At 43.4% G+C, this 16,764-nt stretch overlaps 2 protein-coding genes across 3 annotated transcripts in view; both read left to right on the top strand.

The window, feature by feature from the left end:
- Window positions 1-752, top strand: part of IFI35 (interferon induced protein 35) — a 29,940-nt gene extending 29,188 nt beyond the window's left edge. For both annotated transcript variants that reach the window (XM_067470102.1, XM_067470103.1), the window contains exon 10: window positions 69-752. In XM_067470102.1, the coding sequence (XP_067326203.1) occupies window positions 69-260 (192 nt within the window). In that variant the 3' untranslated portion in view covers window positions 261-752. The remainder of the gene's footprint in view (window positions 1-68) is intronic.
- Window positions 753-6,482: 5,730 nt separating this feature from the next.
- LOC132779630 (uncharacterized) overlaps window positions 6,483-16,764 on the top strand; it is a 37,154-nt gene continuing 26,872 nt past the window's right edge. Inside the window, exon 1 of the mRNA XM_067470101.1 lies at window positions 6,483-6,577. The gene's annotated coding sequence lies outside the window, so the exon portion shown is untranslated. The remainder of the gene's footprint in view (window positions 6,578-16,764) is intronic.

Raw genomic sequence — 16,764 nt, 5'->3', positions numbered from 1 at the left:
GAGGGCCAAGTGAGGTCTAGTTTGGGTATGCACTCACCAGCCACCTCTTCTTTTCCTCCACATCCCAGTTCCGCCCTTCTGTCTGTGCCCAGACCGTCCTGCTGTCAGGAATTCCAGACATCTTGGGCGAGGAGTTGATGCGTGAAGCCCTGGAGATTCACTTCCAGAAGCCCAGCAAAGGCGGAGGAGAGGTGGAAACTGTTGTTTACGTCCCAACAGGAGTCTCTGCGGCAGCCGTCTTTGAGGAGGCAAAGACTTAAGTGGATCTGATTTCTCAACCCAGCCAAACCAATAAATAAATAAGACTGGTTGGGAAATCACAAGTGTTTGCTAAAATCTATGGGAGAAGAAGCATTGAGAAAATTGTGGACACTGCAATTCTGGGAAATGGGAGGCTGACGTTTTGATAGCTGGTAGTGATGACAAATATATGGTAGCAAAACCTGTGCAAATATCAAAGTGGACAAAAAAATGGAAATGGTTGAATTTTGACCCTATCTCAGAGCGTGTGAAGAAGCCAAGGGAAGGGTTTTGAAGGATCTCTGTTTCTTCTACCTCAAGTGATAAAGAAGCATTGTGGCATAACTCCCCTTCTCTTGAAATCTGAGTGATCTCATATTAGTTTGAAGTGTATGTTTTTTCCCTACTCTGTTGCTTAGCATTTGCATGATTCTGATTGCGCATTGTTTGCTTTTTGCACAGAAAGTTGAGAAGGCCAAGAAGGATTAAAGCCATGCTATTTGCCGATATGTTATTCATTGTGTATGAGTCCATTACCTCCAAGGGAATGAGTGTGTGTATGAGCATGCATGGAAATCCATACCAATTTCTGCTGTGACTTGCCAGTGTCACAAAAGTTGCATCTACAACTGTGGCACTTAATTTGAGGAAATATTATTTATTTATTATTTACAGTATTTATATTCCATCCTTCTCACACTGCAGGGAACTCAGGACAGATGACAATGCACATATACATGGCAAACATTCAATGCCATAGACACACAACATATATAGATAGACACACAAAGGCTATTTAACTTTCCAGCTTCATGAGGGTATGCTTGAATTCCAGACACTGGGGGAGCTGTCGCTTCACCATCTACTTGTGACACCGATGGAGTACTTCCTCATTCTTTTGCACGCTGCTGGAGATTTTTATGGCGTCATTGTAAATTTGTTAAATTAGCCTCCCCTAAATTTCCTACTTGACAGATGAAATTGTCTTTCGAGCTGCAGAGGTTGACAGCAAGCTAGACAAATGGTGAAGAGCTTACTCTGACCCGGGCTGACTTAGAAGTCATGACCTTTCGGTCAGTAGTGATTTTTAATGCAGCTGACTCCCAACCAGCTGCGCCACAACCTAGTCCAAATTATCCCATAAGTGAGAGCCAAAATGCCACATAGAGTCCCCAGTGCCATTTTTGTGGCCTCCAAAAATACAATAGGGATTGAAATGGGTTTCTCTCCTCTAAAATGTACTCTAGTAAGTATCGGCATTTTCCCATCATCGGCCCTTAAGGGATCAAAAATAATGTTTGCAGAAATGATCCAGACATCTCAGACTATAGGGCAAATCTGTCACATTTTGAATTCACTAGGGCAATTTTAGGCCCAGAGAGGCTTTTTCATTGAAGTAGGAAGTAAACAAGAAATGCATTCTGCTCACTTGCTATTAAAATGCCTCTTCTAGACCTATAATTGCCCAGAAAGTCTCCAAAGCAATGAAAATGCCCTCCTATTCCTAGAGGGAAAACTGTCCTATTGACTTTAAGACACATAACAACTACCCAAGCCTGACTTGGAGAACCCTGAAATCCAAATTGTACAAATGTTAATATTTTCTAAAGTGGGAATTCTTGACCTTTTTTTTGTTCCATAGTCCCCTTTTTTGTTCCATAGACCCCTTTTACAAGTCAGATATAAGCCATGGATAAGTTTCATACACTCGTAAGTGACATATCTATCTGTAGTAAGAAAACTCAGTGTTTGTGTGTATTTATGTTTGTATTAGCTGTCCCCTGCCACGCGTTGCTGTGGCCCACATGGGGGTTCTGTGTGGGAGGTTTGGCCCAATTCTATCGTTGATGGGGTTCAGAATGCTCTGTGATTGTAGGTGAATTACAAATCCCAGCAACTATAACTCCCAAATGTCAAGATTCCATTTTCCCCAAAATCCACCAGTGTTCACATTTGGGCATATTGGGTATTTGTGTAGAGTTTGGTCCAGATCCATCATTGTTTAAGTCCACAATGCTCTCTGGATGTAGGTGAACTACAGCTCCAAAACCAAAGGACACTGCCCACCAAACCCGTCCAGTATTTTCAGTTGGTCATGGGAGTTCTGTGTGCCAAGTTTGGTTCAATTCCATAGTTGGTGGGGTTCAGAATGCTCTTTGATTGTAGGTGAATTATAAATCCCAGCAACTACAACTCCCAAATGACAAAATTATTTTTTTTAGTAAAGAACATAAATTGGGTTGTTAGGTGTATCGTGTCCAAATTTGGTGTCAATTCCCCAGTGGTTTTTGAGTTTTGTTAATATCACAAACAAACATTACATTTTTATTTATATAGATGTGGGCAACAATGTATTTTTCTGAACGGGGCTCTGCCTTCCACAGACCACAGTGATCCCCCACGAATGACGGACCTAGACCAAACATGGGACACATACTCCCTATGACCCACTTTACATTGTGGTACAGTTAGGGGGAGGATAGACCATGGACCATGGGATCTGCAGTACCATCACCCACACCTAGAGACTACTGCTAACACCATCAGGTATGGATGGGACCAAACTTGGCACACAGAAACCCTCCCATGACCCACTTTATGGATGATAGGATTTGCAATTCCTTCATCCACATCCAGAGACTTCTACAAACCCCATCAACCATGGATTGGCACCAAATTTCTAAAGGATCCATTCATAACTTGCAAAAACAAGCAATGCCCTTTTCAAATAACCCTGGCATAACCCAGTCTTTAAATAAAATTTTAGGAATATTCAAAATAATGTTTTGAATATTCCTAAAATATTTGAATATTCCCACAGTTTCAGTACTTGAGTGCCCAACACAGTGCAACATCTGTTCAAATTGTGACGTTCAGGAAACATTTAAAAATGCAATTGTCATAAAATTATCTCCACCATCCAAACTTTTTTTCAGGCAGTTATCGGCTATACCCAAAACATACTACATCAAAATAAAAATCATACTAAGGCCACACTGTGCAGGCAGTCCCCGGGTTACAAACAGCCGACTTACAAACGACTCCGAGTTAAGAATGGGGGTGAGATGACAGGAAGTGAGAGAAATTTGCTCCTTGGAAGGGAAATTTGCCTCTGAAAGAGGAAATTCATGGAGAAAAGGTGTCTCAATTAAAGCTTTAGCACCAAAGTGGTGTCATCTGCATATCTAAGGTTGTTAATGTTTCTTCCAGCAGCTTTCACCCCAGCCTTGCAAATCAGTACCACACAAACAGGAAATTACATTTTCAAATCAGGAACAGATTGGTTTTTCCCCCCTCAACTTTTGTTCCATAGTGTTATTATCATCTGGTAGGCTGTTCTTTCTTGGCTTCAGAGATGGAGGACACAATGCTTTGCGCTGCCTGAAGGGTCTGCTCACTAAATGGGTCTTTGTTGTGGAGCCTGTAGTAGTTTTCCAACAAGGCAGCTGTTTCAGGAGTGATGCCCTGAAGGTAGTTGGTTCAGTGGATCAAGCTGATCACAGAGGTCGACATGGGCAGGAGCAGCCAGAAGGCGTGGAGGCTGCTGAGATGGTTGAGCAATGATCCCTCACAAACTAATACCCATGCCAACATAAAGGCAGATCAGATAGCACACCAACTCTTGAAGAACGGGAAACTCAACTTTGCCACCAAAGTAGGAAAGAAACCAATAGCCAGACAACCAGAGATTGAGAACAACAACCTTCATGAACCCTTTACATCTACTGAATTGGACATGGCTCAATAAAAGTAAAAATGGCAAAACGGCTGGCCTGGATGATCTATGGATGGAACAAATCAAGAACTTTGGCCCAAAAGCAAGGTGCTGGCTGCTGGAGCTGATGAACAACTGCACTGCATCCTGCCAGATCCCCAAAATCTGGAGGAAAGCAAGAGTCATCGCCATCTTGAAGCCAGGCAAAGACCGCAATGACCCAAAAAGCTACAGACCAATCGCCCTGTTGTGCCACCTCTACAAAGTTCTGGAGAGACTTATTTTGCATAGAATTATGGAAAAACTAGACCCATGTCTGATCCCACAGCAAGCTGGCTTCAGAAAAGGCAAAAGCTGCCCATCACAAGTGCTGAACCTGACTCGGCACATAGAAGATGGCTTTGAAAGGCAGCAGATCACAGGAGCTGTCTTCATAGACCTGACAGCAGCCTATGATACTGTGAACCACCGCCTCCTCCTGAGAAAAATGTGTAATATCACAAAGGACTACCACCTCACCCGCCTCATAGGAAACCTGCTACAAAACAGGAGTTTTTTTGTTGAGTTCCAGGGCCAGAGAAGCAGATGGCGGAAACAGAAGAACGGCCTGCCTCAGGGAAGCGTGCTTGCTCCATCCATGTTCAACATCTACACAAATGACCAGCCACTGCCAGAAGGGACAGAGAGTTTCATCTATGCTGATGATCGTGCCATTACTGCTCAAGCAGGGAGCTTTGAGATGGTAGAACAGAAGCTTTCCGAAGCTCTAGGTGCTCTTACTGCCTATTACAAGGAAAACCAGCTGATCCCCAACCCATCCAAAACACAGACATGTGCCTTTCATCTCAAGAACAGAGAAGCATCCCGAGCTCTGAAGATCACCTGGGAAGAAATCCCACTGGAGCATTGCAGCGCACCCAAATACCTGGGAGTCACTCTGGACCGTGCTCTGACCTACAAGAAGCACTGCCTGAACATCAAGCCAAAAGTGGGCGCTAGAAACAATTTCATATGAAAGCTGACTGGCACAACCTGGGGATCACAACCAGGTACAGTGAAGACATCTACCCTTGCCCTGTGCTACTCTGTTGCTGAGTATGCATGCCCAGTGTGGAACACATCTCACCACACTAAAACAGTGGATGTGGCTCTTAATGAGACATGCCGCATTATCACGGGGTGTCTGCGCCCTACACCACTAGAGAAATTACACTGCTTTGCCGGTATTGCACCACCTGACATCCGCTGGGAAGTAGCAGCCAATAGTGAAAGGACCAAGGCAGAGACATCTCCAGCCCATCCCCTGTTTGGGTATCAGCCAGCACATCAACGACTTAAATCTAGAAATATTTTTTCTAAGATCTACAGCAGTGTTTCTCAACCTTCCTGATGCCATGACCCCTTAATACAGTTCCTCATGTTGTGGTGACCCCCAAACAGAAAATTATTGTCATTGCTACTTCATAGCTCTAATTTTGCTACTGTTATGAATTATAATGTAAACATCTGATATGCAGGATGTATTTTCATTCACTGGATCAAATTTGGCACAGATTTCGTCATTTGGGAGTTGTAGTTGTTGGGATTTATAGTTCAGCTACAATCAAAGAGAATTTTGAACTCCACCAACGATGGAATTGAACCAATCTTGGCACACAAAACTCCCACGACCAAATACTGGAAGGGTTTGGTGGGCAGTGACCTTGAGTTTTGGAGTTGTAGTTCACCTCCATCCAGAGAGCACTCTGGACTCAAACAATGATTGGTCTGGACCAAACTTGGGCACAAATACTCAATATGCCCAAATGTGAACACTGGTGGAGTTTGGGGAAAGTAGAACTTGATATTTGAGAGTTATAGTTGCTGGGATTTATAGTTCACCTACAATCAAAGAGCATTCTGAATCCCACCAATGATAGAATCGGGCCAAACTTCCCACACAGAATCCCCATGACCAACAGAAAATATTGTGTTTTGAAGGTCTATTGGTGACCCCTCTGACATCCCCTCACGACCCCCACAGGGGTCCCAACCCCCAGGTTGAGAAATGCTGATCTACAGAGACACTCGCTGGAACACCTCAGCAAGCGAGAGTCCAAAAGTGGCAGGCTCAAACCCAGAACCTCAACCAATGGCTGATACCCAATGAGTGACTCCCCCCTGGGCACACAGAGGACTGGGCGACTTGGAAGGCGCTGAACAGACTGCGCTCTGGCACCACGAGATGCAGAGCCAACCTTCAGAAATGGGGCCACATAGTGGAATCCTCGACATGCGAGTGTGGAGAAGAGCAATCTACAGACCACCTGCTGCAATGCAACCTGAGCCCTGCCACATGCACAATGGAGGACCTTCTTGCAGCAACACCAGAAGCACTCCAAGTGGCCAGGACATTTAATCAACTACCAAACTCACACATTTTGCAATTTGTTTGCTTGCTTTGTTCTGTTAGAAATGTAATATAATTTGACTGGTTGTTCTGACACCACAAACAAAATCTGTTAGGCTGCAGTTTGGGTAGGCTTGCCCTTTCCTTTTGCAAGGAGGGCGGAGGCTGGGGAGAGTTTGTTTCGCTTTCGTTTCTCTGCTAACTTTCCGTTGCTGGGACCAACCTCCTCGCAGGTACGACTTTGTCTCTTCCTCCCTTCCTCCTGTCTCTCACCCCCAAAGCCGATCCCCCCTTTCTTTCTGATCCAAGCCCCCTGCAATCCTCCCCCCCCCCCCCATCAATCTTCCCTGTGAGAAGGAAAGGAAGCCTGGTTCCTCCAGTTCCTCTTCTGCGCCAGGAAAGGGGGGGAGGGGTCCCGAGTTGCATCGCTTCTGGTAAACAAAGGGGTTTCCTTTTCCTCTTAAAGGGGGCTGGGGGCTGGTCTCATCCCCCCAATGCTTTTTCAGGGGGTCGTTTCGAAGGCATTTCCAAACTTGGGAAATAAGTTGAGTGGTTGGGAAAGGGATTAAAGCTGGGTAATGGCAGGGAAACACTTGGAAAATGAACCCTTCCACATCTTATCTTAATGTAATGTTCGTTTGTGGGATTAACATAACTCAAAAACCACTGGACGAAGTGACACCAAATTTGGACACAAGACACCTAACAACCCAAGGAGTGATCATCACTCCAACAAAAGTGATTTTGTCATTTGGGAGTTGTAGTTGTTGGGATTTATAGTTCACCTACAATCAACCAATGATGGAATTGAACCAAACGTGGCATGCAGGACTCCCATAACCAACAGAAAACACTAGAAGGAGTTGTTGGGCATTGAGCTTGAGTTTGGGAGTTGTAGTTCACCTACATCCAGAGAACACTGTGGACTCAAACAATGATGGATCTGGACCAAAGTTGACAGGAATACTCCATATGCCCAAGTATGAACACAGATGGAGTTTGGGGGAAATAGACCTTGACATTTGGGCATTGTACTTACTGGGATATATAGTTCATCTACAATCCAAGAGCATTCCAAACTCCACCAATGATTGAACTGAACCAAACTCGGCACACAGAATTCCCATGACCAACAGAAAACACTAGAAGGGGTTGTTGGGCATTGAGCTTGAGTTTGGGAGTTGTAGTTCACCTACATCCAGAGAGCACTGTGGACTCAAACAATGATGGATCTGGACCAAAGTTGACACAAATATACCATATGCCCAAATATGAACACAAATGGAGTTAGGGGGGAATAGACCTTAACAATTGGGAGTTGTAGTTGCTGGGATTTATAGTTCACCTACAATCCAAGAGCATTCTGAACTCCACCAATGATGGAAATGAACCAAACATGGCACACAGAATTCCCATGACCAACAGAAAAAACCAGAAGGGGTTGTTGGGCATTAACCTTGAGTTTGGGAGTTGTAATTCACCTACATCCAGAGAGCACTGTGGACTCAAACAATTATGGATCTGGACCAAACTTGGCACGAATACTCCATATGCCCAAATATGAACACAGATGGAGTTTGGGGGAAATATACCTTAACAATTGGGAGTTATAGTTGCTGGGATATATAGTTCACCTACAATCTAAGAGCATTCTGAACTCCACCAATGAGGGAATTGAACCAAACGTGGCACACAGAATTCCCATGACCAAAAACACTAGAAGGGGTTGTTGGGAGTTGTAGTTCACCTACATCCAGACCGCACTGTGAACTCAAACAATGATGGATCGGGACCAAACTTGGCATGAATATCCCATATACCCAAATATGAACACAGAAGGAGTTTGCAGGAAATAGACCTTGACATTTGGGAGTTTAGTTCCTGGGATTTATAGTTTACCTACAATCAAAGAGAATTCTGTACCCCACCAATGATACAATTGGGGCAAACTTTCCACACAGAACCCCCATGACCAATAGAAAATACTTAAGGCCATCCAGTCCAACTCCCTTCACCAGGGCAAGAATCATAGAATCATAGAATCAAAGAGTTGGAAGAGACCTCATGGGCCATCCAGTCCAACCCCCTGCCAAGAAGCAGGAATATTGCATTCAAATCACCCCTGACAAATGGCCATCCAACCTCTGCTTAAAAACTTCCAAAGAAGGAGCCTCCACCACACTCCGCGGCAGAGAGTTCCACTGCTGAACGGCTCTCACAGTCAGGAAGTTCTTCCTAATGTTCAAGAAAACTTAATCAAATACTGTTTACCCACAATCATAAAGAAATTACATATATTAGAAACCAACACTTTCTCATTACCACTCTGGCTGGATCTACCCAGTCCTATATCCCAGATTATCTTCTTTCTTACCCCAGATTATCTGGCAGTGTAGACTCATATATTACAGTTCAGACCAGATAATTTGGGATCCAGTCTCTGAGGCCTTCCTACATTGCCATATAAAATCTGGATTATCTGCTTTGAACTGGATTATATGGCAGTGTAGACTGTTATAATTCAGTTCAAAGAAGATAATCTGGCATCAGATCTAGTCTCTTAGGTCCCATCCACACAACTATCTAAAAACCATATTGAATTGGATTATCTGGCAGTGTGGACTCAGATAATCCAGTTCAAAGCTGATATTGTGGTTTATCTGCCTTGATATTCTGGATTATATGGCTGTGTGGAAGGGCTCATGAGCCTTCTGAACTCCATCAATGATGGAATTGAATCAAACATGGCATACAGAATTCCCATGACCAAGAGAAAATATTGGGAAGGTCTGGTGGACATTGACCTTGAGTTTTTGGAGTTGTAGTTCACCTATATCCAGACTGCGGACTCAAGCAATGATGGATCTGGATCAAACTTGGCACAAATACTCAATATGCCCAAATATGAACACTGGTAGAGTTTGGAGAAAATAGACCTTGCCATTTGGGAGTTGTAGTTGTTGGGATTTATAGTTCACACACAATGAAATAGCATTCTGAACCCCACCAATGATAGAATTGAACCAAACTTTCCACACAGAACCCCCATGACCAACAGAAAATACTATGTTTTCTGATGGTCTTTGGCGACCCTCCTGACACCCCCTCGTGACCCCCACAGGGGTCCCGACCCACAGGTTGAGAAACACTGTTCTACAGGGAGGTTCTTCAAGTTTTACCTTGGCATGAGGACTGATTTAATGTACTTTGTTGACTTCACGCCAATTTTTGATGTTAGCAGTTCATGGTCTGCTTGTGATCTTCATTGTGCCTTTCTCCTCTATTGCACTTGCTATTTAAAAAGGACCTTGTTATGTCATTGGCTATCATCCAACACTGTAGTGAGAAATTCAACAGTCAAATTATGTAAAGCCAGAGCGCTCATGATGAATGAAAGCATTGTGACCCCAAGCTATAGAGATGTCCCAGAAGCTTTGTTTCCAAGATAGTGCCAAAATCCACATAACCCAGGAAAAGGTTTTGGAGACATCACCAAAAGATGAAGGCCCGACAATCCCATCCTTCCAGAAAAACAGTAACTTTGCCGCCTGCCGATATATATACAGTTGAACCTCTACTTAAGAGCATAGCAACTTAAGAGAGTTTTGAGTTAAAAGCCATCACTTGGCTCAGAATTCACTTTGACATAAGAGCAGCATTTTAGGTTAAGAGCTAGTGCAAGATTGTAGGTGAACTACAAATCCCAGCAACTACAACTCCCAATTGTCAAGGTCTATTTCCCCCAAACTCCTTCCGTGTTCATATTTGGGCATATGGAATATTCCTGCCAAGTTTGGTCCAGATCCATCATTGTTTGAGTCCACAGTGCTCTCCGGATGTAGGTGAACTACAACTCCCAAACTCAACGTCAATTCCCACCAAACCCTTCTTGTGTTTTCTGTTGGTCATGGGAGTCCTGTGTGCCACGTTTCGTTCAATTCCATCATTAGTGGAGTTCAGAATGGTCTTTGATTGTAGGTGAACTATACATCCCAGCAACTACAATGACAAAATCAATTTTTTTGAGTGATGGTCGCTCCTTGGGTTAGTAGGTATCTTGTGTCCAAATTTGGTGGCAATTCGTCTAGTGGTTTTTGAGTTATGTTAATCCCACAAACGAACATTACATTTTTATTTATATAGACTAGCTGTATCCGCCATGTGGATATAGACTAGCTGTATCCGCCTCTCCTTTCTATCTCTCTTTCCTTCCTTCCCTCTTTTTCTTTCCCTTCCCTTTTCTTCCTTCTCTACTTTTTTCTTTTCTCACTTCCTTTGCTCCTTGGTTCCATCCTTCCTTGTCTCCTTCCTTCTTTCCTTCCTTCCTTCCTTCCTTCCTTCCTTCCTTCCTTCCTTCCCTCCCTCCCTCCCTCCCTCCCTCCCTCCCTCCCTCTCTCTTTCTCTCTTTCATTCTTTCTCTCCTTCCTTCCCTCTTTCACTTTTTATTTTCTTCTCTCCTTCCTTCTCTACCTTTCTTTCTTTCCTTCTCTCCTTCCCACCTTCTTTCCCTCTTCCTCTCCCTCCTTCTCTCCTTCCTTTCTTCTCTACCTTTCTTTCCTTCCTTCTCTCCTTTCTCTTCTTCTCCCTCCTTCTCTCCTTCCTTCCTTCTCTACCCTTCTTTTTTTCCTTCCTTCTCCCCTTCCCCCTTTCTGTGTATGTGTTTTGTGTGTGTGCATATATATGTGTATATATGTGTTTGCATATATATGTGGTTTTGTGCATGTGTTGTGATGTAATTTTTGGTTTTTGGGTTTTAAAATCCCTTCTGCTGTGTCTTTTTGTGTTTTTATGAGTGGTGGTCACTCGTTGGCCTGATATGTGTATTGTGTCCAAATTTGGTGTCAATTCATCTGGTGGTTTTTGAGTTATGTTAATCCCACAAACGAACATTACCTTTTTATTTATATAGATTTGTTATTTATAAAGTACAGTTTTTTAGTAAAAACACAAAAATTGGGGTGGGGTATTCAGGGAACCAGAACGGATTCTGGCCCAACTTACCTGTCCAAACGTATCTCCCCTTATGAACCACTGAGGACTTTAAGATCATCTGGGGAGGCCCTGCTTTCGGTCCCGCAACTTTTGGCGGGGACGAGAGACAGGGCCTTCTCAGTAGTGGCCCCTCGGCTATGGAATGCCCTCCCTAGGGAAATCAGATCTGCTCCCTCCCTCTTGACGTTTCGGAGGCAAGTTAAAACGTGGCTATTCGAGCAAGCGTTTACAAATACAGAGTAGCTAATACGGGAAATCGAATGACCTGACAATGGAATTGGACAATGCTTGAGAATAATGAGACGCTGATGATGTCGCTTTTATTTATTTATTTATTATTTATTTATTTCACAGTTTTCTATACCGAGCTTCTCAACCTCATTGAGGGACTCAGCCCGGTTCCAGCCATAAAAACAAACACTCATTAAAATATCATATATCACAGATTACAAAAACAACTTTAAAAACACTATATGTAAACACTACAGTGGTCAGCCGTCCTATTAAGATGGGTCTACATCAACTTCCATCCAGGGTCCTATGATGTTATCTCATTCGTCGAAGGCCTGACTCCACAGCCACGTCTTCACCCGTTTCCTAAATGTTAAGATGGATGGGGCGGTTCTGACCTCCAGAGGGAGAGAGTTCCAGAGTCACGGGGCCACCACCGAGAAGGCCCTGTCCCTCGTCCCCACCAGGCGCGCTTGCTTTTATTGTTTTTATGATGTCTTATACTGCTCAATGTTATTTTTCTATTACGTTTTATGTATACTGATTTGTTGGAAACCGCCATGAGTCGCCAATTGGCTGAGAAAGGTGGTATACAAATATAGCAATTAAATAAATAAATAATAGCATTTTGATAGGGAGATTCGCTTTGAGATAAGAGTGTTTTGAGTTAAGAGCGCAGCCACGGAACAAGGTAAACTCTTAAGTCAAGGTATCAGTGCAATTCAGTAATCAATCATAGAATCATAGAATCAAAGAATCAAAGAGTTGGAAGAGACCTCATGGGCCATCCAGTCCAACCCCCTGCCAAGAAGTAGCAATATTGCATTCAAATCACCCCTGACAGATGGCCATCCAGCCTCTGTTTAAAAGCTTCCAAAGAAGGAGCCTCCACCACACTCCGGGCCAGAGAGTTCCACTGCTGAACGGCTCTCACAGTCAGGAAGTTCTTCCTCATGTTCAGATGGAATCTCCTCTCTTGTAGTTTGAAGCCATTGTTTCGCGTCCTAGTCTCCAGGGAAGCAGAAAACAAGCTTGCTCCCTCCTCCCTGTGGCTTACCCTCACGTATTTATACATGGCTATCATATCTCCTCTCAGCCTTCTCTTCTTCAGGCTAAACATGCCCAGCTCCTTAAGCCGCTCCTCATAGGGCTTGTTCTCCAGACCCTTGATCATTTTAGTCGCCCTCCTTTGGACACATTCCAGCTTATCTCTCTTGAATTGTGGTGCCCAGAATTGAACACAATATTCCAGGTGTGGTCTAACCAAAGCGGAATAGAGGGGTAGCATGACTTCCCTAGATCTAGACACTATGCTCCTATTGATGCATATCCCTTCTATTGACTCTGATCCTTCTGTCTCAGACCTGCATGTGTCTCCATATTTACACTCATGTCTTTCTCCTTTCCACCGAATTTCACTTAGGCTTAATGAGTGTGTTTTTTTTAAAGCCCCAAGGCATCATGAATATTTATCACATGCACAACATTCCTCTCTGCATGTTAATTTGCTGTCTAGTGAATAATTCAAGAGGGGAGACTCAGTCCTTGCACCTGTTCGGGGGCGAGAAGGCTTTTGAGGGGGTCGACCGCACGGCTCCTCACCCGCGTTAAGCAGGGCAGGACCTTTGGTTCCTGCATTATTCATGTGGGAGACGGCCCAGTAGACGGGGCTGGCTGGCGAGAGGCTCCCGGAGTTCGTTTGTTTGTCGCCTCTGAAACTAATGAGACTGGGCTGATGCTGTCAAGACCTGGGCAGAGGAGACGTAGGGGCAGCGGGGTGGTTGGTAAGAAGGGAGGGTGGATTCCTCCTTTGTGACCTCCTGAATCAAACCTGGAAATTTCATTTTGAAAGGAAAAAAAGACGAGAAATATAATCTCTCCCACAGCAAGGGTTTGAATATATTTATTTCCCAGCCGTGAATCTTTCAGGACCTATGACATTTGCATCAGAGCGGGAGTGTGCACGGAAAGACAAAAGTCACTTGACCGATGGATTTATTAATACAAATAATGTAAATCTGTAATTTAAGAAAAAAAATTAAATTATTGAGTTAAAGTAGCAGCAAAACCAATTAAACAACGATATATAGATAAATAGATAGATAGATAGATAGATAGATAGATGATAGATAGATAGATGTGTTGTCCCAATTTTTTCAATGGATGTTCGGAGTCCATCATCACAAAGTAACTTTGCCTCACCCCAAAAATGATCCCGAAACTTCACTTCATTAAATTCCCTACTGGGTTGTTGCAGGTTTTTTCGGGATGTATGGCGATGGACTAGAGGCATTCTCTCCTGACATTTCGCCTGCATCTATGGCAAGCATCCTCACTACCTCTGAGGATGCTTGCCATAGATGCAGGCAAAATGTCAGGAGAGAATACCTCTAGACCAGGGATCCCCAAACTTTTTGAACAGAGGGCTGGGTCACAGTCCCGCAAACTGTTGGGGGGCCGGATTATAATTTGAAAAAAAAAAACATGAATGAATTCCTATGCACTCTGCACATATATTATTTGCAGTGCAACCCCCCCCCCCCCAAATCAAAAAGCAAAGACCCACACTTCTAAAATTGACACCAATTTTAGACACAAGACACCTAACAACCCAATGTATGTCCTTCACTCAAAAAAAAATGATTTTGTCATTTGGGAGTTGTAGTTGCTGGGATTTATAGTTTGCCTACAATCAAAGAGCATTCTGAACTCCACCAACAATGGAATTGAATCAGACCTGGCCACACAGAACTCCCATAACCAACAGAAAATGTTAGAATGGCTTGGTGGGCATTGACCTTGAGTTTGGGAGTTGTAGTTCACCTAAATCGAGAGAGCACTGTGGATTCAAACAATGATTGATCTGGACCAAACTTGGCACGAACACTCAATATGTCCAAATATGGACTCTGGTGGAGTTTGGGGAAAATAGACCTTGACATTTGGGTGTTGTAGTTGCTGGGATTTATAGTTCACCTACAATCAAAGAGCATTCTGAACCCCACCAACAATAGAATTGGACCTAACTTTCCATATGTAACCCAGATGACCAATAGAAAATACTGTGTTTTCTGATGGTCTTTGGCGACCCCTCAGACACCCTCTCACGACCCCCCCAGGGGTCCCGACCCCCAGGTTGAGAAACACTGGTCTAGAGGCATTCTCTCCTGACATTTCGCCTGCATCTATGGCAAGCATCCTCACTACCTCTGAGGATGCTTGCCATAGATGCAGGCGAAATGTCAGGAGAGAATGCCTCTAGACCATGGCCATACAGCCCGAAAAAACCTACAACAACCCAGGGATTCCGGCCATGAAAGCCTTCGACAAATTCCCTACTGTTTTCCCAAGAGGAAGAATCTCATTTTTTGTCCCTTGTCTCATGCTCAAAGTGCCTTAAAAATATTTGTGACGTTTTTCTACAAGTAGATGCATATCACATTCAAAACCAAACATATCAAGATAGCTGGAAGTTGTAAAAATGTTTTCACCCACCATCCCTGTCATTTTTGTTGTGATTTTATGTACATACTAGCCATCCCCTGCCACATGTTGCTGTGGCCCTGTGTGTGTATGTGTATATGTGTGGTTTTGCACATTCGTTAAATGTAATTTTTAAAAATATCTTTATTGAATTTTCTGTGACAAATATAAAATCAAGAAAAGAAGAAAAAAGAGGGGGAAAAGAAACTTTATAAAGAAGAAAATAGGAGAGAAGAGAAAATTATAATGTATTTTTTTTTTGCTTTTTAAGTCTCTTCCACTGTGTTTTTCAGTGTTTTTATGAATGACAGTCACTCATTGGCCTGATAGGTGTCTTGTGTCCAAATTTGGTGTCAATTTGTCCAGTGGTTTTTGAGTTATGTTAATCCCACAAATGAACATTACATTTTTATTTATATAGACTAGTGTATATACTCGGTGTTACCCAGGTGCTGTTAGGACTGCTCTTTGCCTACTTTCTCCCTTCTCCAGCTCTGAGAACCCCTATCTCACTGTCTCAATGGCAATAATCTGATGGGTAGGCTCTCTTTGTGACTTCCTTTCCTTCCCCCTCTCTCTTTACTTTCTTTCCTTCTTGCTTTCCCTCATACATTTCCCCTTCTTTTTCCTTTCTTTCTTTTCTTTCCCTTTCCTTCTTTCTCTCTCTTCCCTCCCCCGTCATCCTTTCTTCCCTTTTTTCCTCTTACTTTCTTTTCTTCCCCTCATACCTGTTCCCTTTCCCTCCCTCCCTTATTTTTCTTCTCCCTTCCCTCCTTCTCTCTCTCCCCCCCTCCAATTCTTTTCTTCCTGATTGGTAGGATCTCTTTGTGACTTTTTCTTTCCTTCCCCCTCTCTCTTTACTTTCTTTCCTTCTTGCTTTCCCTCATACATTTCCCCCTTCTATTTCCTTTCTTTCCTTTCTCTTCTTTACTTTTCTTTCCCTTTCCTTCTTTCTCTCTCTCTCTCTTCCCCCCTTCATCCTTTCTTCCCTTTTTTCCTCTTACTTTCTTTTCTTCCCTTTATACCTGTTCCCTTTCCCTCCCTTATTTTTCTTCTCCCTCCCTCCTTTCTTTTCTTTCCCTGCCCCCCTTCTTTCTTTCCTGATTGGTAGGCTCTCCTTGTGACTTTTTCTTTCCTTCCCCCTCTCTCTTTTCTGTCTTTCCTTCTTGCTTTCCCTCATACCTCTTTCGCTTCTTTTTCCTTTCTTTCCTCATTTCTTTTCTTTTTTCTTCCCCTTTCCTTTTCTCTCTCTCTCCCCTTCATCCTTTCTTCCCTTTTTTCTTTCCTTCTTTCTTTTCTTCCCCTCATACTTGTTCCCTTACTCTCCCTCTCTTGTCTTTCTTCTCCCTTCCCTCCTTTCTTTTCCCCCCTTTTTTCTCGTTCTTTCCTTCCTCCCTCCCTTCCTCTCATAAAAAAGTCACCTTTCTTTTCCAGTGATACCGCAGAGACCCACTTCACCTAGCAACTGCCCTTGTGGTACAAACTGTCAGACAAACATACATTGACTTTTTATTTATGTAGAGACTAAAAATCAGTTGATAATGAACAAACATCCATACAATATTAAATTAATCCTCTAATTTTTACAAAAAAAAATCACACTAGACCAGCGTTTTTCAACCTGGGGGTCGGGATGCCTGAGGGGGTTGTGAGGGGGTGCCAGAGGGGTCACTAAAGACCATTAGAAAACACAGTATTTCTGCTGGTCATGGGG

This window comes from Anolis sagrei, chromosome 6 (genome assembly GCF_037176765.1).
Source record: "Anolis sagrei isolate rAnoSag1 chromosome 6, rAnoSag1.mat, whole genome shotgun sequence".
NCBI lineage: Eukaryota > Metazoa > Chordata > Lepidosauria > Squamata > Dactyloidae > Anolis > Anolis sagrei.
The sequence above is the reverse complement of the archived record's forward strand: the minus strand, read 5'-3'. Positions and strand labels throughout refer to the sequence as shown.